Genomic DNA, 26866 nt, shown 5'->3' with positions numbered 1-26866 from the left:
TCAAGTCCCAGTGAGCTTTTATTGAGCTAATTTCCCCCCCTTAAAAAATAAGTCAGGATTTTACCATTCTTCACTTCTTCTGTCTGACATCAATATGGTCAGCCCTCCATTATATACTTTTGTACAGATAATACACTGAACCAAAAACTGAGCTCTACTGGACATTTGCCAATTATCAGTTCCCCCAACCCAAAAAAAGGTTAGCTTCCCCTCCCCCACCCACCCCAATTCCAAATTCTCGTCCTCATTGTTCACAGTGAACATGGCCTGGACTGAGGACCAAGCAACATTGTACTTTCATTGAACTGAATAATAAAAAAAAAATGCCCCCCTTCCCTTGACATTTCTAGTTTGTTTCAATAAAGGGAATTGCAACTAATTTTTTCTTCCAGATACCACCTCCCCACAAATCCGGGTTAAAATACAGCAAGGCTGTATCTTTGTATTCCCCCCCACCCCATCACCTGCACAGGACTTGGCAATGCTGCCAGAAGGGAGGCTGGCTTCTCCCTCCCCGCTCCCGCCACCCCCACCATGGGTCACAGCAAGCCTGATGGGCCCTCACTTTGGTTTAAGCCTCCCAGACTCTGCCAGGTCAGAAATTGTGGCTGTGCCCCCACGAGCAGCATCCTTTTCACCCGAGCCAGCGGCACACGGCACCAGCAGTATGGGCCAGCTTACTGCTGGTGGCAGCTGCACCGAGGCAAGGGGTCTGGCCGACAAGACAAGACACACAGCACCTCCCCTAGCTGGCAGGGCTCAAGCAATTCCTGTGCAGGTCAACCCACCCCTAAAAGAAAGAGGAGAATGAGATGTTTGATGCGAACACATCTGCTTTTGTGTCTTGCTTCCCGATCTCACACAGTTCCATGCAGACACAAACACAGAGGGGCAAGGAAAGATGCTCCCATCTCATTCTGGAGAAATTAAAATAAGTCTAAGTCCACCCCACCCCCCACCCCACCCGGGTAACTTCTGGTGAACAGAGTGCATTCTGGGAAGAGCACATGGAGATACCACAGCCCCAGTGCCAAGGAATTAATCCAATCGATTGGTCAATCTCCGCACACACTAAGGGGCGAAGCCAGCCAATGGGCACCTGTGTGCTCCTTTTCTTTGGACCTGCAAAGCAACAGACAACAGGATGTTCTTGACTGCTGCAATCCATGGGGATGCTGGTCACCAGCGACCTTTAGGAAGAAGACTCCCAGATGCTCAGGGTTTGCGTTTCTTTTCAGATGGAGGGGGAAAATGTGACCAGGGTCTACCTAGTCCTACAGTGGAGCATCTTTCCGCTTACAAGTCCCTCTCTTACACCTAGAGAGAGAGAGAGAGAGAGAGAGAGAGAGAGAAACCAGCAGTGGGTGGCTTCCTGACCCAACAAAAGCCACCCAAGAGTGGTGCTCAAAAATCTAGACAAATGCCACTCCTCTGCCAGGAGGATACATTTAAAGTAATACTTTCCATTTAAAAATGCTGTGCTTCAAGAGTGACCACCTGAGCATGGCACAGGGCAGAGTGGCCACCTCAACTCATGGCACAGGGCGGCACAGCAGGCGTGCACGCTTTCAAAAGACTCAAGACATTTGCATGCTGGTCACCTTTGCACTAAAAGGACCCCCTTCTCTCACCTGCTGGGAAGAGACTGGCTGCAGCAGAACAGCAAGGTTTTGCTATTGATCAGAACGTCCCACCCACAAAGCCTCCCCCTAAGAGACTGAATACTTGCTCATCTGGTGCAGCCACAGGCCAGTCCCAGCAGCTGAGCTGTACTTGAGTGCAGCTTTTGCTATGTTATTATGGAGTTACTTCGACAAAACACATTTCCACTTTCAACGGTGTTGCCAGGAGGCACCTAGTTCAAACACAAGTCTCTTGCGGGCTGGGCAGGGCAAGAGTGTGTTTTCCAATTCCAATGCAGGGAGAAGCCAGAAGACTCCGCTTCTCGGGGCAAGAAAGCAGGATGGCATTGCAGGTGCAGTTTCTGACTATACAGGGTCTGAGCAGAGAGGGCTGCGTTTGTCCCAGTGCCTCCTGGCAGCCTGTTGCTGGTCAGGCTGGAAGGGAATTCTTAAGAAGTTTACAGGCTGAGTGGTCTCACTCCTTTTGCCTGAAGATCAGGCCAAACATCAAGCATGTTGGGAGGGGCCCAATTTAAAGCAACACTGCTTGGCCCCACAGCACCTGCCAGTCCCACACAAGGCCAGCAGGGCTTCTGCAGCGGCAAAGGAAGAACATGGCAAAGGGCTGGGCAGGGGGAGCTCGTCCTTGCCTGCTCTCGAGAACCGAGGCAGGCAGATTCCGGGGAAAGTTGCAAGCCAACCCCACAGAACTCCAGAAATGGCCAGTGGCTTTTTTTCTTTTTATCAATGAAAGCCCCAGATCCACGCATGTCTGTTCTGTCGTGCCTTGCTCCAAGGTGGCAAACCAGGCCTTTGCTCCTGTAATGCACGCTGCCTTCCTGGAACGGTGGAGGGGGGCAATGGAAGAGCATCTGCAAAGGACTCGCTACGCACATCTGTCCCACACCCAGCTCTCCTCCAAGCGCTGCAAGTGAGCCTGGCCTGGCCAGAGGCTGGAGCGCTTGGCACAGTGCAGTGTTGCAGAAAACTGAGCCCCTCTCACCTGTAGCTGCTGTCAAGATCGATCTGTAATCCCTTTAACCCCAGCAAACTTCATCAAAGAAAACAAAAAGAAAAAGGTTATATGAACCCATAACAGAAAAACACATATTTACAAAGTTTATACAAGTATACACATCCAATTTTCTGTGGAACACACTGCAGAGAGGAAAGATTGCCACAGCTCTGAGACAGTCTGCCTAGCAAGTGCTGTGACCACCAACAGAGACTCACGGAAACCAGTCTGTAGTGTTCTGCGAGAGCCCAAGGGGCTTTGTGGATGGCAAGGGGCTCTTTCCTTCTGGAGCGTGAGGTTGCACTCCATCAGCCCAGATGGTCCGGCTTGTTTCGTTTAAATACACATATTTACAAAGGGGGTGAACTGCAACTGCATCTCAACTCCTCCATTTTGTTTAAAAAGGTTAAACAAAAGTATTACTGACAAGTGTCACCTCCCAGCCCAACTTGTGGGGGGGAGGGGGAGGGGGAGGGGGAGGGGGGAGAGAGACGTTGACCTGAACCAAAACGACTCCTGGGGCTGTATCTGAAAGGTGATATTCTGAATGGTCTTGTAGCATAAGGCACTTTGCACAAATAAGTAACAAGCTCTTTAGCTTAAAGACGGATGAGGAGCCAGGGAGACGTTGAAATGCACTCAGTCAGGCGGCTGTGGATGAGTTGGAAGTCGCAGTCAAGCTTGTGTTTGGGAGTCTTCTCTTGTCAGAGTTTTTCTTCTCCTCCACAAAGAAAAATTAAAACCAGCAGTTAGTGCAACTAATGTTCAGTCAGCACACAGTGCAAACAAGTGGGGGGGAAAGGTATTTCCTTCCTATCTTCTGCTTTCTTCCTCACAGCCAGATTTATAATTTTAAAAAAAGGGGGGAGGGGGAGGGGAGGCGGAGCTCTTTAATCTTTGTAGTTCCAAAAAAAAAGGGGGGGGAATAAAAGATGAAAAACCCATAGAGAGAAGGGTATCCCCAAAGAAACGACGTATCACATATCCAGATCGAAGGGCTTTAGCTCGTGTGTTTAAGCAAAGCCTAGGAAGGAAAAACACAGGCACTCAGAGATGTTTCATATCAGGCGGTGTATATATATACCAAACTGCATCTGAGAGCCACCCACTTGCTGAAGCCAAAGCACTGGCTAGCTAGCCTGAGCACAGCAGCGGAATCCCCAACAGCCAGATGTTCCCCCTCATTGCCACACGGCATCCCCAGCTCTACAGGGACCAACAAGAGCAACACCCGTGGCAAAGGAAAGGCCTCCTGGCTAGACCTCTCTTAGGCAAAGGTCTCTTGCCCACGCCAGCCACTTTGTGGCTCAAAGACGGCTATTCTGGCCAAGACTTACCTGCTTGCCAGAAGTGTGAGCACGGCCCATTCAGGGTGTCAAGCAACCACACCTGGAGAATTCCGTCAGTACCACTTTGTGGGCACATCAAGCTCAGGGGGTTTGCTCTAACGTGTGAATGAGTCACTACTTGCCCCTGCAAAAGCCCCCCAAGGGGATCAAATGCTGTACTCGCCCCTCATGGCAGGAGCCACAATAGAATCTCGCTCTGTTCTCAGTCACTGACCGACTGAGAGGTGAGGCCTTTCCCCCACCCCCCCAGCTGCTGTCTGGGGAAAGAGTTTGCAGAAAGTAGGAGTAGCTGCTTGTTATGGGACCCTGGAATTTCTCCAAACCTTCCTTCAAATACCTGCACCAAGGGTCGAGGACGTGGCCAGGTTCCTCACGACCAAGCTGTAAACTCTTATCTGACCTCCTAAACACAGCTAAGCAGCACCAAGTGCAAAGCGACACACCGGCAGCACATTGCCAGTGCTTCTTAGTGCAGCACCCATGCCCACAGCACAGGCGGGGGGGCCCCTCAGATGCTTTGCCGGCTTCTCCCAAGCCAGATACATACGCAGCAGTTAAGGTTTTTCATCCTCTACGGGTTCACTGTGGTATTCTGCCACGTACAGGCTCTTGTCAATGTTGCTGGGGATGGGCTTGATTTCTGTGCCCAGCTGCTCTTCAATACTTTTCAGGTTGAAGCGATCATCGTAGGTGATCAAGTTGATGGCCAGGCCCAGGTGGCCAAACCGACCTTGAAGGGAAGAACGTGTCTGGCATGAGACAACCGGCCTCTTTGTGCAAGCTCCCAGCTTGTGCCACTACCTGGGCTACGCATGGCTGGGCTGAAGGCTGCTTCCCGCAAGCACGAGACTCAGAGGCTCCCCTCCCCCAGCAGAGCTGCGTTCGGAAGTTTCACATCCCCATTTGTTGTGGGTGGTTTTTTTAAACACTTGACAAGATGTATCATGTTCCTATTTGCCAGTGGTGAGGGGTGCAGCTAAGAGGAACTTTGCCATAAGGTTCAGAAAATTTATGCGCTACTTTTCTTGCTCAATCCAAAAGCCACCTACAAATGTCACACAGAAGACAACACCTCACTATCTACACTTACATCATGATCTACACAGTTAATCAGAATAGTGATGGCAGCAGGATTCCTGCTTTTACACCTGCAGAGCTGAAAACTTGCTACCGTGACGGAGGCGCGCCATGTGCAGGCCCTGCCCTGGATGTGCTCTGGCCTCACCTCTCACCCAAGACAGAACTCCACCCCATTCCCATCTACTTCATGGACTGGGCAGTCCTGTCAGGAGGGCTGCTCATCGCTACAGACAACAGTACGTTAGATGGACCAACGGTCCAGCTCTGTAAAAGGCAGCTTCCTATGACCAATATGACCAGTTAATCCATCACCTGGCCATGCCCACCCCGCACACCACCAGGGACTCAGTCCAAGCAACAGCATTCCTGTCTCCCACCATTAATTTAGCACCAGTGCAAAGGCTCCACCAGTGAAGCTCTTCTTCCTCAGAGCACAGGCTCCTCACCTGATCTGCCAATACGGTGGAGATATGTCTCTGCCAGCTTTGGAAAATCAAAGTTTATCACAACATTCACAGCTTGGATATCAATACCTCGGGTAAACAGATCTGAAAGACAAGTATTCCAGTGCAGACCATTTGACTCAAGAAGCAAACAAGAAAGTGGCAGACAAGAAAAATGCAATAGCTGGCCTTGTGGTAGCACACATGACTTTCCCCTTTGCTAAGCAGGGTCCACCCTGGTTTGCATTCAAATGGGAGACTATATGTGAACACTGTAAGAGATACCCCCTGGGGATGGGGCCACTCTGGGAAGAACATCTGAATGCTTACAAGTAGAAGCCCCACGTTCCCTCCATGGTAGCATCTCCAAGATGGAGCTGAGAGAGACTCCTGCCTGCAACCTTGGAGAAGCTGCTGCCAGTTAATGTGGACAATACTGAGCTAGATGGACCAATGGTCTGACTCTGTATATGTCAGCTTCCAATGTATGAGCTGCTAGATTTTTAAAAAACATCTATTAAAATATATATCACTCAACATTAGTTGTATACTGAATGTATTCACTGTTCTTGTTTTACAATTCAATTTAACCATTATTACTTCATAAGGGACTCTAAATTTATGTTTTTAGTCCTTAAATATGGACACTCACATTACTTTCATAATAACCTCAGTGTCTGAGAAATCCAGCAAAATGGACAAAAAGGTTCCACAGTCAACCACTAATGCTTCCTGAGGCTGCTCATCCAAGCCAACGGCTTGCTCTAGGGCCACCACTCAAATGGGATAACTATTTTTCATTCCTTCTCATGCCCACTTGGATTATCCTCCTGCATTCTTCCATTTTCCCAATAGCCAGTTACCAATGATGTCTTCTTGAATTTCCAAAATGGAGGGAAGTACAACAGTGGTCAAAGCACAAGGAAAACCCTGAAAGTCTATCTTTTCTCTGAAGCTGCTTGGTCGTTAGAGCCAGGCTTGGCACCTAAATTCTGTACACAGGAAAAAAATTGGGCGGCAGAGTTTTAAAGTAGTTCTGTTCCTACCTCTGGAAAATTCCAGATGGTGTTGCTTGGAGACTGTTGCTCTGCAAAGCGGGAGTTAATGTATGGAGTGCCACAAGGCTCCACACTGTCTCCAATGCTTTTTAACATCTACATGAAACCGCTGGGAGAGATCATCATCAGATTTGGTAGAGGGTGTATGCTGATGACACCCAAATCAATTTCTCCATCTCAACTTCATCAGCTAATGGCAGAACTTCCCTAAATGCCTGCGTGGAGGCAGTAGTGGGCTGGATGAGGGATAAACTGAAGCTGAATCTAAACAAGACGAAGCGACTGACTGTGAGGGGGTTGGGACCCAAGAGATGGTTTAGATCTGCCTGTTCGAGATGGGGTTACATTCCCCCTGAAAGAACAAGCACATAGCTTGGGACTATTCTTAGATCTAAAACGCTCTCTGGCCTCTCATGTTGAGGCAACAGACAGGGTTGCTTTTTAATCTGCTTTGGCCAATATGTCAGCTATTTCCATTTCTGGAGGTAAATGACCTTAAAACAGTGGTATATATGCTGGTAACCTCCAGGCATGATTACTGTAACACATGTGGGGCTGCATTTATACATAGTCCACAAATACTGCTGGTGCAGAATGTGGCAGCCAGACTGGTGTCTGGGATAACCAAGAGAGACCACATAGGTTGTGAACCACCTAGAGCGTTTGGAGTCAGGTGGTATATACATAAATTAAATAAATAATACATCCATCTTAAAAGAACTGCACTGGCTAGGATTAGGGTAATAAGTGCTGCTTATTACCTATAAAGCCCTTAACAGCTTGGATCCAGGGTATTTAAGAGAGTGCCTCCTTTGTCATGAACCTTCCTGCCTATTAAGATCATCTGGGGATGTCCCACTACAGCTACCACCAGCTCATCTGGTGGCTACTCAGGACCAGGCCTTCTCTGTGGTTGCCCCAGGGCTCTGGAATGCACCCCCTGTTAAATTCCGTTTCTCTGTCGCTGGCTGTTTTTAAATGAAGGAGGTTTTCATTTAACACATCTGTTTTATCAGGCTTTTAATTAATTTTAATTGGTTTTATAACCTAATTGTTTTAATCATTTTAACCTGTTTTTATATTTGTTGTATTTTAACGTATGCACACTGCACGTCAGGCAGTATAGAAATATGATTAAAATTTCTCTTTTTTTAAAAGACCAGCTCTCTGGATTAAGTGGGAGATACCTCTGAGTCTAGCCCCAACCTTTCTGCAAAATAAAGTATCTCCTGGTGGAGGGAGGCAGAAAGCACACCAGCATTTGAACCACTGGATGGCCACATGTAGGGAGAAGTGGAGAGAGTATGAGCGCCAGAGAGAAAACAAAAGGGAAAGAAGACTCACCAGTGCAAACAAGATTACGGCATAAACCATTCCGGAAGTCATGGAACACTCGATTGCGGTGCTCCTGGTGAAGAAGAACAAGAGATTATTCACCAAGACTTTTCCTGATGCTCAGAGCCCAGAAGCTGCCCACCACTTTGTCCTAGGCCCAGGTGAAAACAGCAAGCACTTTTGTCTGCAGGCATCAAGTCAACTCGCTGGAGGGAACAGTGCTGTACTAGACAGGGAGTGTCTGTGCGGTCCCATCCAGCGCCACCATCTACCAGTCTGCCCCTTCTGCTCCCACTCAGTTTTGTCCAGTTTAAGCCCAAGTCGCCCTTTGCAGAGTCCCCAACATGGTGGTAGCAAACTGACCCCCCCCCCCGCCCCCCACACTTGGTTTAGGAATTGCCAGAGGACAAGCAAGGCAAACATTCTTCATTCAGTGCTGGTAACAGCAATGGAATGCAGAGACCAAGGTCGTCCAACCAAGCATATGCGACCCTCAATGCAGAGAGGGAAGCGAACCTCTCTGCATCCACATTGAAATCCTATCAGTGTCTGTTAAGTGCTCAACTTTACACTGACCTGTCTCATCTTTGCATGAATGTAGAAGCACGAATATCCCAGCTGGGAGATTTTCTTGGCTAGCAGTTCAACCCGTTGGGAGGAGTTGCAGAAAATGATTGACTGGTTAATCTGGAGCTAAATGCAAATACAAAAGTGTTAATTATCCACTGCCTATAAATTCAAAGGGAACTAATTCCCCACCCCCCTCAGAAAGATGAAATAAGCATAGAATCTTAGTCATGCATCCAATCTATAGTTTTTGGTTGAAGATTTACATAGGCTGATGACAAGTGTACAGTGTGAATGCTACACACACTCACGTGCACAAACATAGCCCAACACAAAGCTTGCAAGTATCTTTACTATGTTTCTGTATATGTACCGAACCAATACACCACAATAGTGATCGAGTCCTCTCCCGACATACAGTCCCCGATTCTATGATGTATCAGAAGCAAATTGAGGAAAAAGAACGTGCAAGTGGAGGTTGCTGCTTACCCTTGAGAACAGTGTGTTGAGGCAGTGTACTTTCTGGCGCTCAGTTACATAGGCATAGTACTGAGTAACTCCCTTCAGCGTCAATTCCTCCATCAAGTTAATCTCATAGGGTTTCTGCAAGTGAGAATTCTGAAAGAGAAGCACGCTAATATTTAGGGAAATGAGCAGACCATGGTCTGGTGCAAACTGACATGCACCTCTTTCGCTGATTCAGGAATGTGGGACTTATCAGAAATGCTACAGGCCAAGCTCGGCAGCATCACACTTACCATGAACTTCTGTACACTTAGAGGGAAAGTGGCCGAGTATAGCAAGATCTGCCTGTTTTTAGGTAGCGTGAGAATAATGTCCTCCATTATTTGAACAAAATCTTGGGACAACAACTTGTCTGCCTGCAATGAAAAGTGAACCAACTTAATACTCCAGTACTTAGGACATATCTGGACCCTTGCTTCAAGTTCAGGGTCTCCCACCAGTCACTTTACTCTGTCATGTATAGTGAACCCTCACCAACCGCGGGTTTCCCAATCACGGTTTTAAGTATCCATGACTGGGAAATTGTGGCAGGTCTCGCCTGTGGTTTGGTGAAATATTTGGGCAATCTGGGGTTGCGGGGGGGGGGGGGGGCTCTTTGCACGATTTCCGGGGGTGATTTTTTCTTTTAACTGTATTTTTCTGTTTCCCCCCGACCACTATCCCCCTAATCCCATTTCCCATGCATTTCTATTGCTCTCCAACCGCTAGGTTTTCCTGGAACGGAGCCCACGCAGTTGGCAAGGGATGACTGTACAACAGGTTGCAGAGATCCAGCCTCAGTTTTAAAACATTCGCATTGAAGGCACTGTTGGTTTCCCAGCCCTGAGCTGGAATAAACCTGGTTTGCTTTTTCCACACAAGCCACTTCCTCAAACTATGTGGCTCCCCTCCCTTTAAACAGAGGAAAGAATCTTCCTTGGGAAGGTACTGTAATAAGAGTCTGATTTTAAACTACATTTCAGAACATAAGATTGAATCAGTTTAGTAAGCAAGCACTGCCACTTTTATTTATTTAATTTTATTTCTATAACGCCCTTCCAAAAATGGCTCAGGGCGGTTGAGCTAAATGGCTCTAGTTGGTGAAGAACCAAGGTTCAACCTTGAACCTTGATGATATTACCTCATCTAGAACGATCATCTGAACATGGTCCACCTTTGCTACTCCCTTCTTGATGAGATCCAGAATCCTCCCTGGCGTAGCGATCACCACATGCACTGCAACAGGAAAAGCACACAGAGGTGAGCAGGAATTGAAATGATGGGGTCTGAAACTGAGCAGAACAGAAGACTCCAGGCTCCCACCTGACTTGCTCAGGAGCCAGCCCTTCAGAACCATGTGTCTTACCTGTATCGTCAAGCCTCATTATGTCATCACGCAGGTTGGTTCCTCCTGTGGTTGCCATCACTTTGGCCCCTCCCATATGTTTGCTGACTTGGATGCAGATCTGACTGACCTGCAGGGCAAGTTCTCGTGTGGGAACAATCACCATTGCTGCAAGAGGGGAAGAGAATATTCAGGGCACTAGCTTCATGCTTCCAGATTGCTCAGGGGAGCACCTGTATGCCAACTATTTCTGTCCTTTAGAAGCAGAATGTGCAACATTTGTAAGTCCTCCCCAGCTGGCAGGCACATCTGGTGTATACAGCTGTGAATGGTATGAAGAGAATGGACAGGGAATTCTCTCTCTCTCAGATCAATATCATGCTAGAACTTGCGGGTCAAGAAAGCCCAGAGAAAGGACTTGTTCACTCAATCAATGAATCAAGCCACAAGAGGGAGTGACAACCACTGAGCTTTAAAAAGATGTAGGTAACAGGAACCTCTATATAATAAAGGGACAATATACCTCTAAATGTCACATGCTGGAGAAGAATAAGGATGACCATCACTCTTCCCAGAGGTATCTGGCTGGCTGTTGGACAAAATGCTGGATGGACTGATCTAGCAGACTATGAAGTTCTTAATTGTTTGGAGGCTCTTCCATGCAGATAGAAGTGGGGGCTTATTTAAAAAACAGACGGTGTCCCTTTACAGAGATAGCTGGATTCACTCAACTATCTACCCTTGGGCATTTTCTGCAGGAAGATTCTCAGCAGCTTCCTAACTCTGGATTTCCCCCTCCTTATGTTTACTAGCCAAGCCTTCTATTCAAAAATTTCTGTTCTGTGCAAATATTCTATAAACAGAAGGAACAGTCTTAAACTGGAGCCAAAGGCAGAAAGGACAGAGGGGCCAAAGAGGCATATCAACCCTGGCAACATTCTGCAAACATCTTTGTTTCTCAACATCAGTTGAGTGGGTAAGAAATTCAACACGGCCATCTGGGAAGATTAAAGGGTCTGTTGTAGCTGACACTTGCTGGCCACTTTCAACTGACCTTGTATGTTGTCCTTCTTTAAGTCAAGCCGTTCAAGTAAGGGAATGAGGTAGGCGCCGCTCTTGCCGGTCCCGTTCTTAGCTCTAGCCAAGATGTCCCTCCCAGACAGAGCAATGGGAATGCTCTCCTCCTGGAAGGAAGCCACAGGGATCAGTAGGATGCCACGCAGCCCCAACTCATCCTACAATGCCTGCCTCAAGGAAGTAGGGGGAGACGGAGAACAGGAGAGACTAGAGACTATGAACAATCATCATTTTAATCGGCCCTATGCATTCAGCACTACTGATTATCCACAGCTGCAAGAGATCCCCACCCAAGCAGCAAGATTACTATTAGGAACTGGCCTTGCCATAAGCAGAGCAATAAGATGACAGAGAGGTTAATTCAGAGTAGCTGTTAGTGGCATCCAGGGTTGGGCCCAGAGAAAGGCTTTCCATTTCTTCAAGATGATATCTGGCTTTAAAGACAGTGTCAGATTTGAGACCAAAGTCAACCTATAGCAGTCCTGCCCTGCAGCAGCCAAGAAATGTAATGGTTTCCCTGCTATACAGTGAGCTATGATAAATTTATAGATAAGCACCACCACTGACAGAAGGAAAAGTCTCAGCTGCTAGGGAGGCAGCTAGACTAAGTTAAACTGACTAGATGCAGCCAGAGCACCAGTGAAAGCACAGGGCACAATCAAGCCTCCAACTATGCAACATCCAGCCCTCAAAAGGGCAGAGGAAAACTCCATTTCTATTCACTAAGCAAGCCCCTTCAACAACCCATTCCTGTCAAAAAGAACGAACTAGTTGATGTACACCAACCTGAATAGGAGATGGTTTTTCCCAGCCCATTTCAAAAATTCCCATCAGCAACTCCCGTTTCAGACAGTAATCTTCAAATTCGTTTCCTTTTGTGGAAGTCACATCCTGAACAAGCAAAGCAAGACAGTCAGCTCTCGCTACCAACACATCGGCACCCTTACTTAACACAACACGCGTTTCAAAAGGAGGTTCTGGCCAGTAGATGGGGCAGGCTAACCACCACACCTCTGCTTGCTGTGGATAGCAGAGCTATATTGAACGGTATAGGCATGCACAAATCTTTCAGTCCATTTTTCAGGAGAAACGAGTAGAGCCAACGTACCAAGAGGATTACTAGCCAAGACCTGATGAGCTGTACTGTAAATGGAAAGTTCCTTGCCCAGAATTTCAAGTCTTCATATTATTCCCTCAATTAGATTTTAAGCCCATCAGGCAAAACACTAGTACTCAGTATTTTTCATCATTACAGGTTTAGGAAACCCTTACCGAAGTTTTGATTCTCAGATCTTTTGGAGGGAGTTTTAAAGTCTTCTTCCAGTCATCACCAGGTCTGAAGAGAAAAGAGTTATATCAGCTGCTGAATTTGATTTGACAGTTTAAATGCTTTCTTCTACCTCTCTCTGCATCACACAGGAGGCATGACTTAATTCAGAGCTGCTAGTATTACTGAGCTGGAAATGCAACAAGAACCACTGAAATGACAAAACCACATCAAACTAGCTGACTTGGTGCAGAGCATCGGCACCCCAGTCCATCCTGCCATTTTCCCCTGCCAGCCAGCTTGGCAGCAGGCGCTCTCCCTCTCGGCCCGCCAGCCCAGTGGTGGGCACTTTCCCTCCCCACCGGCGGCCACCATTTTCTCTCTCCACACCTGTGGCTATCTGGCAGCTGCTCACAAACTCTCGCGAGAGCTGTCACGCATGGGATTAGCCATGGGTACGTCTTAGAGAAATAAATATAGAGATCGAAGATAACCAGTACAAACAGAAAAGCAACAGGAGCAGAACAGAAAAATGTAAGAGCACCACCGCCAAATTCGACGGCTCAAACAGAAGACCAGATGAAAAAGGTTTCAGCTGCTATTTAGAACTGGCAAAGGAGGTGGCCAAACCCCTCTTTCTGGGGAGAGAGCTGCAGAGAACCAGTATTGCTGCTCGGGAGTCTCCATCCCTAATGCCCACCAGACAGACTTCAGTCAGAGGTGAGGCAGAGGCTTCTCAGGCTGCACAAAGGAGCCAGGCCACATTTATGCAAGGCACTGTATTTGCTGTCAAGTCCACAGGCCAGGAAGCTGGCCTGAACAAGTTCTGCTGGCCAGGGGTCAAGAAATGTTGGCTCTGTTCACCAGCCAATTTTTAAAAACTCATCTACTACTACTATGACTATTTATATACCACTCTTCAGCCAAAGTTCTCAAAGCGGTTTACAGAGAAAAATACATAAATAAGAAGATGGTCCCCGTCCCCAAAGGGCTCACAGTCTGAGAATAAACATAAGGCAGATACCAGCAACAGCCACTGGTGGGATGCTGTGCTGCAGTTGGATAGGGCCAGTTGCTCTCCCCCTGCTAAATATAAGATATATAATATAAGGCACCTCTTTAAAAGGCGCATCTTTGCTCAGTTAAGCAGGGGCTGAGCTATGCTGCTTCGTTACTTGTCAGGAATCATTTTTCACTCCTCACAGACAAGTAGATGAGTGGATTCCCTGAGCCCTGCTGCTGGCAGCTTTCGTACGGCTACTGAGCAGGACAAGATCCCCTCACAGCCTGCCAGCTTCCTTTCCGGATGTCAAGGTATTCCAACACAAAAACTAAAGTTTGCTTTAAAACAGTCAGATAGCAAAGTAGCGTTGAGCAAAGGCATCAAAGGATGCTGACAGGCTACCGGGATATGTACGTACCACATGCCCACTTGACCTCATCCACAGTATTACAAAGCTGGGAGAAGCCGACTGCCTTTTGGGTGAATATAATTAATTCCTTACCAAGGGAGGGCTGTGTTTCAGTAAACTGAACTTGCTTAATTAAGACTATTGTGAAATGAGCCATCTCTCAATCTCCTTGAGTTCTTTCTTTCATTAAGAAATTTATATCCTACCTACTTTTCAAAGGGCATTGAAAGCAGCCAACCATTAAAATATGCAATAAACTGTTAAAACATAAGAGGTACAAGTTGAGGAACTAAGGTGAGACTATAACCTCCCCTTGAGCCAAGGTGGCACAAGCGGCTCCAGGTGCTCCTGGATGATATGGATCATCTAATTCCTTTCAAACTAGCTGCCAGACAGAGGCTGCCTGGGTCACCATGGCCAATGGTGTCCAGCGAAGAAGAGACAACATGAGCACCACCTTCCTGACCTCTTGAAGCTGTCATTAGCTTCCGATACCATTGACCATGGTGTCCTGCTAGATCAAGTAGGCAGACTGAGATTAGGGGGCTGCAATCCCATTGGACAGTTCCAGAAGATGATGATTGAGGCTGTTCTTTCCTGCTAGAGCTCTTTTCCTGTAGAGATATATTCCACCCCACTGTGCTTTTTTGTATGTACTGGGACAGGTCATCCAGGATTTTAGAGCAGGTGACCATCAGTATGTAGATGACACCCAGCACTGTTTCTCCTTTCCTACCCGAACCAGGTGTGGACCATCCTTGAATGACTGTGCATAGCTGATAATGGGCTGAATGAGAGTACATAAGCAAGGCTGTAGCTTAGGAGTGATCCTGGACTCTTAGATGGAAGCCACAGCCAGGAGTACATACCAGCAGTGTTAACAGATAAGCCAACCAAATCCCTTCCTAGAGATGCATGCCCTTGCCACAGCTGTGTGCACCCTGGTAGTCTCTTCAGTGGGAGGACTGCAACAATACGCTGTATGCACAGCTGCCTTGACTACTTGAAGTGTCAGCTGGTCCGAAATGCAGCAGTGCTAGCTGCTTTTCTGCAGCCTCAGAGGCACGATGCCTCAATACCAGATGCAGGGGAGCAACAGCAGGAGAGAAGGCATGCCCTCACCTCTTGCCTGTGAGCTCCCCAGAGACATCTGGTAGGCCACTGTGTGAAACAAGATGCTTGACTAGATAGGCCTTGAGCCTGATCCAGCAGGGCTGTTTTTATGTTCTGCAGTGGTTGTATTGGTTTTACTGTGTGTGTGGTTAATGTGTTTACAGTTAAATTACACCAGGGCTTATAACCTTTTCAGAGATTTTTTTTTTTTTTGCCAAAAAAGCAAGATTATAACCTTTTAAATAAATGTGCCAGTGGCACCCAGTGTCCTCTCTCATTTTTCCCCATCTGTGTGCGGAATGAGTTTTGTTCTGGGTGGCAGCAGTATCCAGGCAGTGAGAGCACACTGTGCAATTAGAGTGGGGCCTTCCTGATTCCACCTGTGTGGGATCTAAAATAAACTGAGCGGACATCAGAAAGTGTGTGAGCGTGAGTGCACATGCACACGCCTTAGAGGGGAAAGTGGCAGCACCTTAAGTTAGTTTCATTGCTTGCTGCCCTCTGTCAAAAATTAAACTGTAAACTCCTCAGAGAAGAGAACTAACTTTTTTTCTTTGTCAAGTGCCAACATCACTGATGGCAGCATATAAAGCAGAAGAATCCTACTAAATATTTACTTAGAACCTAATAAATTGGCTAAAGTATTGGAGCCCACAGCAACTGGAATGCTGACTCTTGCGCACACACAGACTTCTTGCAATTAACAAGCAAAATAATGCGGAAAGACAGAAAACACGATAACTGTTTTGACATCAAATGTGGGCTCAGCCTAAAGAGTCAGGCTTTTGGCCACTCTGGAGCACCACACCGACCAAGTCTTCATACAAGTACTCACTTGATAGTGGAGGCCATGCTCTGTGCTTGCTGCTGAGTGCCATTGTTGATTGTATTGGGATGTTTCAGCTGGTTCATCTGTTGCTGAGCCTGCGTTCCCCCACCTCCTGGGCCACCACTGGGCTTTACTGGGCCCCTCAGCTGTCCATTTTGACTGGAGAGACCCATTATAACAGGGTTCTCTGTTCTGGCTGTACTCATGTTTTGCTTTGTAAATACGTCTTTTCCAACTTCGAAACTTTTGTGAGTACAGAAACTGTAGTACAGTTTATTAGACTCTCCAAGATGAAGAGATAAATAAGGTCCTGCTCAATAGATGAGTCCTTTTATTGCAACGCAGGCAAGCACCTGTAAAGTCACTTAAGAGTCAAGCAGTCACTTGCACTGATGCACTGTGGAACCACTCTTTTAAAAGTCTTCTAACCAACTTGAGTTCTATCCAAAGTCATTCACTTCAATCTGGAAAAAAGAAACAGACAACAGAGTCAACACATGGAGTAGCTGCGGCGACCGACATGTCTGCAGAAGAGCCAAAGGAGACCCACAGTGATGAACACAAGGCTTGAGAGGACTATTTCGTTTATTTATTGTTCACGTTATTTATACTGCCTTTCATAAAGCATCCCAAGGTGGCTTACAAAAACTAAAACACAACAAAATTCAATGAAAATCATTTAAACCCTTAGCATTGGTTATTGTGCAAGCCCCAGGCAAAAAGGAAGCCCAGGGGACTACTGCTTGCCACTCCTCACCAACCTTTAATTGCAAAGAGGGTGCCCCCTAGAGACCATGGATGGTGGCCACTGAGAAACTAGCCAGGAGCCTCCTTCCTTTCAAGGGCACAAAACCACACTTCTTTGGTTCTATATACTTCTAAGACATCACTTAAAGGCGGAGGCGCCTTTGCTCTTTAGTTCTGTGTCCCCCACTGGAAAGGTGTTGGGGCCTCTCTGTCTTCTGCTCCCCCCCCCGCCCGCCATCTCTTAAAGGGCAAGGGGGGCTCTGGGGGCCGGCCAGGCAAGAGACTCCCAACCAGGCCCTCCAGGCCGGGCTCCTCCTGTCAGGGAGGAGGCAGCACCTCCCTGGGGCTTTCGGAGGGCGGCAGAGCCCACCGAGGCAGCGCCGCCGCCAGCTGGAAGCACCCACCCAGCCCGCCTGCCGCAGCGGCGGCGGCGTCGTCCCAGGCAGACTCTGGCGCGCCGGGGCCCAGCCGCACGGCCCTCCGGGGGCGCCTGGACGGAGGCAGCGGAGCGGCGTCTCTGGAGGAACAGAGCCCGCCCCAGGGAACAAGCGCCCCGCGGGGGCTCGGCGACCCCGGCTCCGGGCTGCACGCCGCCCCGGGCTCGCGCCCACCTTCGCCAGGCCCAGGCCCGCCCGGGGACCCGCGCTGGGCAGGGGGCCGGCTGGAGACGCCGCCGGCGGAGCGCCCGAGGATGGGCTCCGCCCGCAGCCCCGGAGAGCCGCCCCGCGCAGGCTCCGGCAAGAGGGCCGCCGCCGCCGCCGCCTCCTCCGCCAGCACCGGCAGGCCCCGCCGGGCCGCCGCCCCCTCTCGGCCGAGCGGCCTTCGTGGGGGGGGGGGGCGGCCTGCCTGCCTGCCTGCCTGCCGGGCGCCCATCCAGAGGGCCGAGCAGGGCCCTCCGGTCAGGCGGCGAGGCCCGCGAGCGGGGGCGGCGTCGTCCACCGCGGCCGGGAGGGAGCGAGGCCGCGCCAGGCTCCGGGGGCCGCGCGGCGAGGGGCGTGTGTGAGGGGAGGCCCCGATCCCAGGGACGTGCCGACGTGTGTGTGCGCGCCCGCGCGCCCCCGCCGGAGCCCCCCTCCCCCGGCGGCCCTCCTCCTCCTCCTCACCGCCGCCACCGGCTCCTTCGGCGCCCGCTCCGTCCGTCCGTCGATCGGTGGGTCGGTCTGCTCCGGACTATGGCGGCGGCGGCGGCGGCGGCGACGCGACAACAAGATGGCGGCTTCCTCCTTCCTTCCTTCCTGGCGTCCTTCCTCCCCCCGCGCAGGCTCCGCCCACACTGGCAGCAGCGCGGGCAGACACGGCGTGCGCGTGCGCGGGAAGGCCCCCTCGGCGGGGCGGGGCGAGGAGGAGGAGGAGAGCGATGGCGGCGCCCAGCAGAAGAAGGTTGGGTAGGCGCCTGCGCAGTGGGACTGCTGCCGCCGCGGGAGCCGCAGCAGAGGCTGCACGAGCGATGCCGCCCACGGTGGCCGCGCGCTTCGCAGCAGCTGCAGCAGCCGCAGCTTCCAGCATTGCATAGACTGGACGTGGTTCAGGCTATGATTTGTGGGGCTTTTGTCACTACGCCTGGCTTGTGATGTGCTTCGGGGTGTGGCCGGTGAGGCAGGCTGTGTCGGCGCCTTTTGGATACTATGCTTTGGACTAGGTTGCGGTCTCTCTCTTTTAGGAACTGGGGTAGCCTGCGTGCTCCTTGCTGGGAACTTGGTGATGGTCGCTCGCCATCCTCATGTTGCTCGACCCTCTTTATGGCCTGAGCTTGAGTTTCTTGGAGGGCTGCGGCACAGGGCAGGAGGAGTGGCGAATTTGCACCCGACATGGCTTTACCACCCCCACCCACCCCAATTTTGTGGGATGATTTGGGGAGCGAGTCCTTTTCCCGACCTGCTGCTGTTTTTAGATCATGGACCTTTGAAAGGTTGTTCCCTGATTCGGAATTCTGTGACATTTTTACAGATGGGTCAAGGTCTGTTCGGGGTGACAAAGTATCAGCAGCATTTGTTATACTGATAGAAAAGGGTTTTAGATTGTCCAGTGGAATTAGCATAATGTCTGCAAAATTAACAGCAATTCTTTTGGCCTCGGAATGGAATCAAGATATGCGTCCTGGGGTTTTTGTAATTTTTTCTGATTCCCTTTCAGGTTTACAGGCCATTCAGGCAGGTGGCTTTATTAATAAAGCCCCGGTGATTTCGGAAATTTGGAACCTGAATAACATTTTACTTTCCAGGGGCTTTACTATCAGATTGTTGGGTTCGGTCTCATGTTGGAATTTTTGGGAACGAGCTCGCTGATTCAGTAGCAAAACAATCGCTGGATCGTTTCTGCAGATTGTGAGGTTCCCTTGAATAATATGGAAGTTAGAAACTGAGTTTTATGGGAGATGAGGAGTTTGTGGCAGGTGGGGTGGGATAAAGATCTTACAGGTTGAAGAGTGTATTCCTTTTGTCAAAAGTTGAGCAATTTTTGACTTTTTAGTTTTTCGGGAAGAACTTGTCAAGTTTCTCTTTTAAGAACATTGACAGGACATTGTTCTACCAAGGATAAGTCGTATCTCCTTGGCAAATCTGAAGACAGCCTATGCCCTCTGTGTGGAGTGACTGAAACGACTGATCATCTTTTATGGGACTGTGTTCAATTTTGTGATGAGCATGAGCTCTTTTTTCATCTCTATGCTCTGTTAATTTCCCTATTGGATCGCTTCAGGAATTTTGCCAGAATTGGATGGCAGCCAAGCACCTTTTGCGGAACTTTCTCAAATCCTCGCGTCTCTTCGAGCACTTATAGTTCTTGTTTTCCTGTGGATTTCCAGTAGGTGGCGTTGGTGGGACCTTATGGTCCTGGTACGCCATGGACTCCTACAAGGAGCAGCACCACCGCCGCCACCGTTGGCTGCCCACGGCCCCATGGCGGCAGGACAGAGCCGGAGGTGGCAGAGTCTTCAACGCTGGCCTAGCCCGGCAGCGCCCCCCATGTATGCGTGGGGTGAACTGCTCCCTCCCTCCCTCCCTCCCTCCGAGTCGTCTCCTTCGCCCACACTCCTGCTGCTGCTGCAAACCGTGGCCGCCCCCGGCTGGGCCATCTTTGCCTCCAAGGAGCCTTCCCCTTGGAGCCTTCCCCATGCACACCACACCCCCGCTCATCCATGCACCCCACAACCACATCTGCATTCCTGGCACTAGGAGAGGAGCCCGCCAGCCAGCCAGAGGTTCCCTCACCCACCCACCCACCCCGCATGCACTGGCAGCAGATCCTGCTCATTCTTATGATGGGGGTGTGTGTCAACTGCTGTGCATAAGGACAGCCCTGCTGCTGGATCAGGCCCAAGGAGGAGGCCCATCTAGTCCTGTTTTACACAGTGGCCCACCAGATGCCGCTGCTGGAAGCCACAGGCAGGAGTTGAAAGGGGCCGGCCCTCTCTCCTGCTGTTGCTCCCCTGCAACTGGTACTCAGAGGCATCCTGCCTTGGAGGCTGGAGGTGGCCTGTAGCCCTCTGACTAGTAGCCGTTGATAGACCTCTTCTCCATGAAGTCATCCAAACCCCTCTTAAAGCCATCCAGGTTGTTGGCTGTCACCACATCTTGTGGCAGAGAATTCCACAAGTTGATGATGCGTTGTGTGAAAAAGTGCTTCCATTGGTTGGACCTAAGTTTCCTGGCAATCTGTGGGGGCAAAGTGGGCACAGCTGCTCTCCACTTGCCGCCGCCGCCGCCATGGTCCTTGCCTAACTCCCAGCTGCAGGCACCGTTTTGGACTCTGTGACCTGGGCATCCTCTCTCTGTCTCCCAAGACTCGGCTGCTGCAGGACCTGCAGGCTGTGTGGCAATGGTGTGCCTTCCATGGACGACATGAGCATAAGAATCCCCTCCCCAGTTCTGATATTTAAAAGCAGCTCAGCCAATCGCCAGCTTCTTGCTTGTCGTCAAAAGGTGGGCAGGAGCTTCAGCCAACAAAGCAACTATCCAGCTATGATAGATTTACCTGACCACCCACCAGGAGTGCCTGGAGGCAGGCACCATTTGAGAGAGCAGGGTGCATTGGTGTTCTGTCAAACACCGTCCTCCTGGAGAGCTTCAGGATCCACCCAAGCAACCAAGTTCCAGCAAGCAAAATGATGATGTTGATGATGGTTGATGATCTTGAATTTTCTCGTGGTGTTTGTTTTTGTTTAATCAGAAGTGGTGGGTAGGGGGTGGAGGCAGGGGGTTCCTGGGTTCTTCTTCTTCCGGAGAAAAAGCCCTTTCTTTTTCTTTCTTGACTTTTTTTTTTTTCAAACTGCTGCCTCTCTTATTAAAACATGGATTTTGCCCATCTCACAAAATGATGAGATGAGTGTTGCGGTCTCAGCTGCTGCTGCTGGACAATGCTGCTTGCCCTCCTCCTCAGAGCTCTATGCTCCTTGCAAGTTGCCTCTCCTACCCGCCCCCCCCCCCGCCGCCGCTCAGTCCCAGGGGCCACCAGCCACTCAAGCCGGGGCTGAGCTGCCTGATAGTGGGAATGGGAAGGGGCTTCAAGTCCTACCCTACAAAAGACACACAGGCTTCCATTGGGGGGTGGGGTTCCCCCTGGAAATGGCCACAGCAGAACCAGAACTTTGGCCTTCTCCTCTGCAGGGTGAGCAACACCTTAACAGGCGGCGGCGGATTGAAGGGAAAAGCCAGGGTGGCGCCTGCCCCACCTCCCAGAGGCCAAGCCCAAGGCATGCCTGCTGCTCTCTGCCCTGTCTGTGAGAGGGCTGACCCAGCCAGACCCAGCTGCCCTCTCAGATGGGAGAAGAGGACTAGAGCCAGGACTCAACTAGAGCTTGACCTTCACGGGCTGTCCTCCTTCCCCGACCCCATGGGATGGTGTTTCCTTCACTCACACCTGAGCCGCCCTGCTGGGTCACCAGGCCAAGGCCCATCCAGTACTTGGGAAGGGGGGCAGCTGGTGCTTCCCTTGGGGCTCCCTAGAACCGGGTGTTCAGGGGCACCCCCCCCCCAGATCCCAATGGAAGCATATAGCTGCTCCGGCTAGGAGCCGTTGGTAGCCCTGTCCTCCTTTTAAAAGCATCTCTATTGATGGCCATCACCACACCCAGCACAGCTTTTGGTCCACCAAGCTGAACATGGTCAGGCAGCCTACCAAGGCCTCAGTGCTGCTGCCTGCCTGGGACCACAGGACTATAAAGCTTCTGGCTGTGTCCTGCTTGGTAAGGCACAACTTGTGCAAGCCGGCCATCTTTTACAATCAGGTTGATGGGGGCTTCTGTTTGCCGTGCGGGGTGGCAGAAGCTGCTGGTGAGCTCCAGGTCTTGATGGCAGTCCTGTTGGCCTGGCCTGGTCTCCGCAGGCTCTGGCAAAGCAGCTACAGCTGCTGCTCCTGCTGCCACCGCTGCCCCCAGCCAAAGATTTCAGGATTTGTTCCTGGACCTCAAGCAAACCATGGTGGGGCCCCCAACCTCCCCCGTCCCAGGAGGTCCCTGCCCTCTAAGGCAGAGTGAGTGACATCTTCTTGAAAGGGAAGGCAGAGGCTCACAGGTGCTGCTCTGGGTTTTGCTAGCCTGACTTCTACTAATCCAGAGAGTAAGAAGTGCTCTAAAAAACTAGGGTACCTTCTGGGGAAGATACCTAATTTGCATTGCAAATGTGAGATGCTGAGTGCTCTTCATCCGGCTCTTCCTCCCACTTGGGGAAGTTGTTAAAGACCAAGCGAGAGACCTCGGCTGAGTCTCATGATGGACCAAGTCAGCTTTGCCTTGGATGACTTTGACTGGGTGAGTGCGGGGGCAAGGCCGGGCTTTGCTGAGGCTGCCCGGTGGGGCAAGGGCGGCGGTGGGGGATGAGGCAACCTGGCATCACGGCCAGGCTCTGGGAGATCCACTTCCATTCACAGCCAAGGCTCTAAGCAGATCTTTTGGGCCAGGAGGGCTAGGGGAGCTTTCCAGGTCCTCTAGCGGTTCAGGGCATCTTCCCTTGGAGAGTTGTGGGGCTCAGCCCCTAAGAGGGAGCATTCCAGAAAAGGAACTGCCTTCTGTCAGTCACTTGCAGGATCTTGGGGCACCTCAAGAACAGCAGCTGGTGGGGGCATCCGGTGCTCTTTAGGGTCCCACGAGCCTCTTGTTTGATCTAGGAAAGGCTTTCAGTTCTTGGGTGTGGGGGGCGGAAGTGTGGGGCTCTTGGGAAGACGACAGGTGAGCAGTCCTGAAATCCAGCCTCCGTTGCTGCCTCCGCCTGCTCAGTTTCTTTGCCTTGGGTCAACCCGGCCTTTTAGCTGCTTCAGCTCTTGCTTTCTTACCATGGCTTGGCTCTCGCACCGCCAGAGCTGGGACAGCCTCCCGCTGTGCTCTCAGCCAGCACGGGTGGGTGACGGCAGTGTGGGGAAGGGTGGTCCCCGGGTGCTCTGTATGTGCGGAGGCTTCCGCCTTGGCCAAGGGCAGCTTCTGGCCTGACCCAGAGCCCTCTCTGGGCCCTGTGGGCACAGTCTGTCCAGATGTGGGCAGCTGCTTGTTTGGTGCTGGCCTTGGCAAGAGAGGCGGCTGCTGAAGGCCGAGACTCCAGCTGTGCGGCTTAGCACAGGTGGTTCGTTCCTGAGATTTGGGGCTGCCACCTAAACGGCACAGCAGCGTCAACACAGGCAGAGGCAACGGGCAGACAAACATCCCCTTGGCGTGTGCCGCTGCCATGGGGGGCATTGGCAGAAGCCTCAGTGGGGCGCGGCATGTGGGCAATTTCCAGTGGCAAAGGGGGGGGGGTGAATCCCAAGAGGCAAGCGCGTTGACATTTCCCCGCTTACGGCATTTCTGTCCTGCCTTCCTTCCACCCGGCATGGATGCCCCCAGGCGGCATCCGTGAGGGGGCTCCCAGGAGGGTTTCCATCCAGACCTTCCTGAGCTCCAGCAAGGTGCCCTCAGGCCAGGCCCTGGTGCTTCACAGACAGGCTGAGTGCAAGATCTGGGTGGCTCTGCGCAAGAGGAAGGAGCTGTCTGCAGAGGTAGTTCATCTGGCACTTCACAGTTTGGTGAGACTTCCGCCCCAGAGCCCCCGAGTCCCACGAGAGAGAGAAGAGCTGCCCCCCCCCACCCCCGAGGGAGGAGGCCTCCAGGGAGCAAATGGCAGAAGTCATTTCTCTCCTTCCTCCTTCTGGGCAGCTGCTGCTATGATGGACATGCTAGGAGGTGGGGTGTGCAGATCCTTGAGCCCTCCTGCAGCTGCTGTCAGCCCAGATTTGCCCCCCCCCACCCCACAGCAGCTCTTGCAGTGAAGGCCTCTCTTTCAAATACTGCTTTCTGTAATGGCTTGGTGGTTATTTGATCCAGCTAACGAATTAGCTGCTCTTCCCAAGAACTGAGGGAGTCCAAGTTTTATTCTGCCTCCTTTGTGGCTGGAATTTCCAGGTTCTGGGAGAAGCTGCTTGCAAACCCTGGAGTTGTAGATTGTCGAGTTATGAGACGGAGTGCATTTTTAAAAGGAGACTTCTCATTGTGTAGTCACTTTTGGAGCTTGGCAGGGAGGTGGCTTAAATCTGAGAGCGAAGGGTCAATTAAGCTGCAGATGGAGACTCTCCGATATGCAGACTCCGCACCCAAAACACACACTCTCTCTCTCTCTTATTTAGGACGCCTATTACAACACTTCGGAGGATGGTGAGGGGGACTTCTCAGGCGACTACATGTGCTCTGAAGTGGCGGAGAGCTCCGTGCCCCTCTTCAGGAAGCTCTTGGTGTCCGGTGTCTTCCTGCTGATCTTCCTGCTGGGCAGCCTGGGCAACCTCCTGGTGATCGTGATCCTCTGGCGCTACCGCCAGTTCCGCACCTCCACCGAGCTCTTCCTCTTCCACCTGGCATTGGCCAACCTGCTGCTGGTCCTCACCTTCCCCTTTGGTGTGGTGGAGAGCATTGCTGGCTGGGTCTTCGGCACTTTCCTCTGCAAGGTGCTCAGTGCCACCCACCGAATAAACTTCTACAGCAGCAGCCTGCTGCTGGGCTGCATCAGTGTGGACCGCTACCTGGCCGTGGTGTACGCCGTGCAGACCTTCCGGAAGCGCCGTGCCCTGTCCATCCACCTGACCTGCCTGGTGGTCTGGCTCCTCTCCCTCCTGCTGACCTTGCCTGACTTGCTCTTCACTCAGGTGTGGACAGCGGCCAGCAACATGAGCATCTGCCACTTTGCCCCCAGCGGGGTCCATGGCTTCAACTCCTGGGTGGCCATGCGTTTCCTGTACCACATTGTGGGCTTCTTCCTGCCCTTGGTGCTCATGGGCTATTGCTACAGCGCCATTGTGAGGGCCCTGTGCCAGTCCCAGCGCCTGCAGCGGCAGAAGGCCGTCAAGGTGGCCATCGTGGTCACAGGCGTCTTCCTGCTCTGCTGGAGCCCTTACCACGTGGTCATCTTCCTGCAGACGCTCACCAAGCTGGAGGCCCGCAACGTGCTGTGTGCCGCAGAGGACTGGCTGAGCACCCCCATCATGGTCAGCGAGCTGATCGGCTTCAGCCACTGCTTCCTCAACCCCATCCTCTACGCGTTTGTGGGCACCCGGTTCCGCCACGACGCTTGCCGTGTCCTGCACGACCTGGGCTGCTTGAGCCAGTCTGCCCTGCAGGACATTCTGGACGCTGGCAGGATGGAGAGCAGGAGGGAGAGCAGCCTGGAGACCAACATCTCCACCATCCGGCAGCCGGCCTCGCCCTGCGCCGCCATGAATCTGCTGGCCATCTCCTCAGACCCGCCTGCTCCCTCGGCTTCTGCCCCAGCCGCTCCCAGGCCAGAGGCCCAGCTGGGCACTGCAGGACTCGACTCCGGCCGAGGCAGAGGCGGCCTCAGCAAGGGCCCACACTCCGCAGACTGGAGCAGCACATCTGCCGCCCGCCCGCCCGCCAGCCGGGGTCTCCTTCCTGTAGGCGAGTGACGGGTGGAAGCTCCTGGCCTCTCCGCTCTTTGACCCAGGCTCCTGCTTGCCAGGCTTCTAGGTGGAGAAGTGTCTTGCTTCTGCCTTGTCCCTTTTTGCTTAGACCTGAGAAAGCAAATGTAACTCCAAGCCAAAGATGCTGTCCTCACACCCGCTCTGGGCAGCCTTCTCTTCCGATGAGGCCGCTTTTCACGTCCTCCAAGGCTGCAGCAGCAGGAGCAGCAGCAGCTGTTGAAGGGCCAGGAGCCTCTCTTGGTGTGGGAGCTGGTAACATGCCACACCAGACACCAGCTTCTGCCGCTAGCAAAGCAGAGAACTGCGGTGGAGGAAGAGGTTCCCTCTGAGCATGACTGCACTGCTTTTGCAAATCACCTGAGGAGACTATGAAATAAAGAGATTTTGAACCGACTTCTCTCTCCTTTCTGCTGAACGGTCACTGAGGGCCTCCAAACCCAAGGTGGGTAACAAGGGCGGAGGGTGGACAGACTGCCAGCAACTGGGAGGAGAGCTGGTCTTGTGGCAGCAAGCATGAATTGTCCCAATTTGCTAAGCAGGGTCTGTCCTGGTTTGCCTTTGAATGGGAGACTACCTGCGGGAGCATTGTAAGAGATTCCCTCGAGGGGATGGGGCTGCCGCTCTGGGAAGGAGAGCACCTGCCTGCTTGCATGCAGAAGGTTCCCAGTTCCCTCCCTGGCAGCATCCCCAAGACAAGGCTGAGAGAGACTCCTGCCTGCAACCTGGGAGAAGCCGCCACCAGTCTGTGTAGACAATCCTGAGCTAGCTGGACCAAGGGTCTGACTCGGTAGAAGGCAGCTTCCTATGTTCGAGCTGCTAGATTGTTTAAAAACGTCTATTCGGTACTTCACTTAGCATGAGTTGTATACAGCTTCCGATGTTCCTCTCTCCCCCTCCCCTGCTGCTCCCTGCCTTGTGGCTCTTGTGGCCTGGCCTTCTCTGCCGGGGGGGCCTCGTGGAGGTGACCTCCTGGGCCCAAGGCTGCACGGGGGCCCACCCTCATCGCACTTCTGGCTGCCTCAGGCCCCCAGCATGGTGTCCTGTGCCTTCCTGCTGGCCTTCCAGCCAAAGCAGGCAGTCTGCAGTGGGGCCCCAAAGGAAATGGGCTGCCTCTTCCCGAAGAGAAAGTGGTGCCTGCTGGCGACCCCAGGGTGGGTTGGGGGGGGGCATCTGGTCCAGAAAGCAGCAGCAGCCCACCTCCAAGGGCCATT

At 51.7% G+C, this 26866-nt stretch overlaps 2 protein-coding genes across 7 annotated transcripts; one reads left to right on the top strand and one right to left on the bottom strand.

The window, feature by feature from the left end:
- On the bottom strand, positions 1-18005 carry DDX6 (DEAD-box helicase 6). 2 transcript variants are annotated; one of them, XM_053269421.1, is made up of 14 exons: positions 17867-18005; positions 16023-16480; positions 12668-12731; positions 12182-12286; positions 11373-11502; positions 10340-10486; positions 10115-10209; positions 9228-9350; positions 8959-9087; positions 8479-8595; positions 7912-7975; positions 5513-5614; positions 4534-4716; positions 1-3661 (listed from the first exon to the last, which is right to left on the bottom strand). In XM_053269421.1, exons 2-13 carry the CDS (start codon positions 16220-16222, stop codon positions 4541-4543), a joined length of 1452 nt encoding a protein of 483 aa, XP_053125396.1. In that variant the 5' UTR covers positions 16223-16480; positions 17867-18005; the 3' UTR covers positions 1-3661; positions 4534-4540. The 2 variants fall into 2 exon arrangements, with proteins under 2 accessions (XP_053125396.1, XP_053125397.1); XM_053269422.1 differs by having other exon boundaries at positions 1-3358.
- CXCR5 (C-X-C motif chemokine receptor 5) lies at positions 17936-26048 on the top strand. 5 transcript variants are annotated; one of them, XM_053269415.1, is made up of 2 exons: positions 17936-18148; positions 24351-26048. In XM_053269415.1, the coding sequence occupies exons 1-2, from the start codon at positions 17936-17938 to the stop codon at positions 25638-25640; spliced, it is 1503 nt and encodes a 500-aa protein (XP_053125390.1). In that variant the 3' UTR covers positions 25641-26048. The 5 variants fall into 5 exon arrangements, with proteins under 5 accessions (XP_053125390.1, XP_053125394.1, XP_053125391.1 ...); XM_053269419.1 differs by lacking the exon at positions 17936-18148 and adding an exon at positions 18184-18354; XM_053269416.1 differs by lacking the exon at positions 17936-18148 and adding an exon at positions 18184-20683.
- Positions 26049-26866: the final 818 nt, after the last annotated feature.

This window comes from Hemicordylus capensis, chromosome 8 (assembly GCF_027244095.1).
Source record: "Hemicordylus capensis ecotype Gifberg chromosome 8, rHemCap1.1.pri, whole genome shotgun sequence".
NCBI classification, from domain to species: Eukaryota; Metazoa; Chordata; class Lepidosauria; order Squamata; family Cordylidae; genus Hemicordylus; species Hemicordylus capensis.
This window is presented reverse-complemented; position numbering and strand designations above follow the sequence as displayed.

Excerpts from the sequence above, each read along its gene's own strand:
- DDX6 (XM_053269421.1), bottom strand. The coding sequence starts at position 16,222 with ATGAGTACAGCCAGAACAGAGAACCCTGTTATAATGGGTCTCTCCAGT. Across the intron at positions 10,210-10,339 it reads AATGAGGCTTGACGATACAG|TGCATGTGGTGATCGCTACG; the intron begins GTAAGACACATG and ends TTCCTGTTGCAG. Across the intron at positions 5,615-7,911 it reads CCGTAATCTTGTTTGCACTG|ATCTGTTTACCCGAGGTATT; the intron begins GTGAGTCTTCTT and ends CTTGTCTTTCAG.
- CXCR5 (XM_053269415.1), top strand. The coding sequence starts at position 17,936 with ATGGCGGCGGCGGCGGCGGCGGCGACGCGACAACAAGATGGCGGCTTC. Across the intron at positions 18,149-24,350 it reads GCCCAGCAGAAGAAGGTTGG|GACGCCTATTACAACACTTC; the intron begins GTAGGCGCCTGC and ends TCTCTTATTTAG.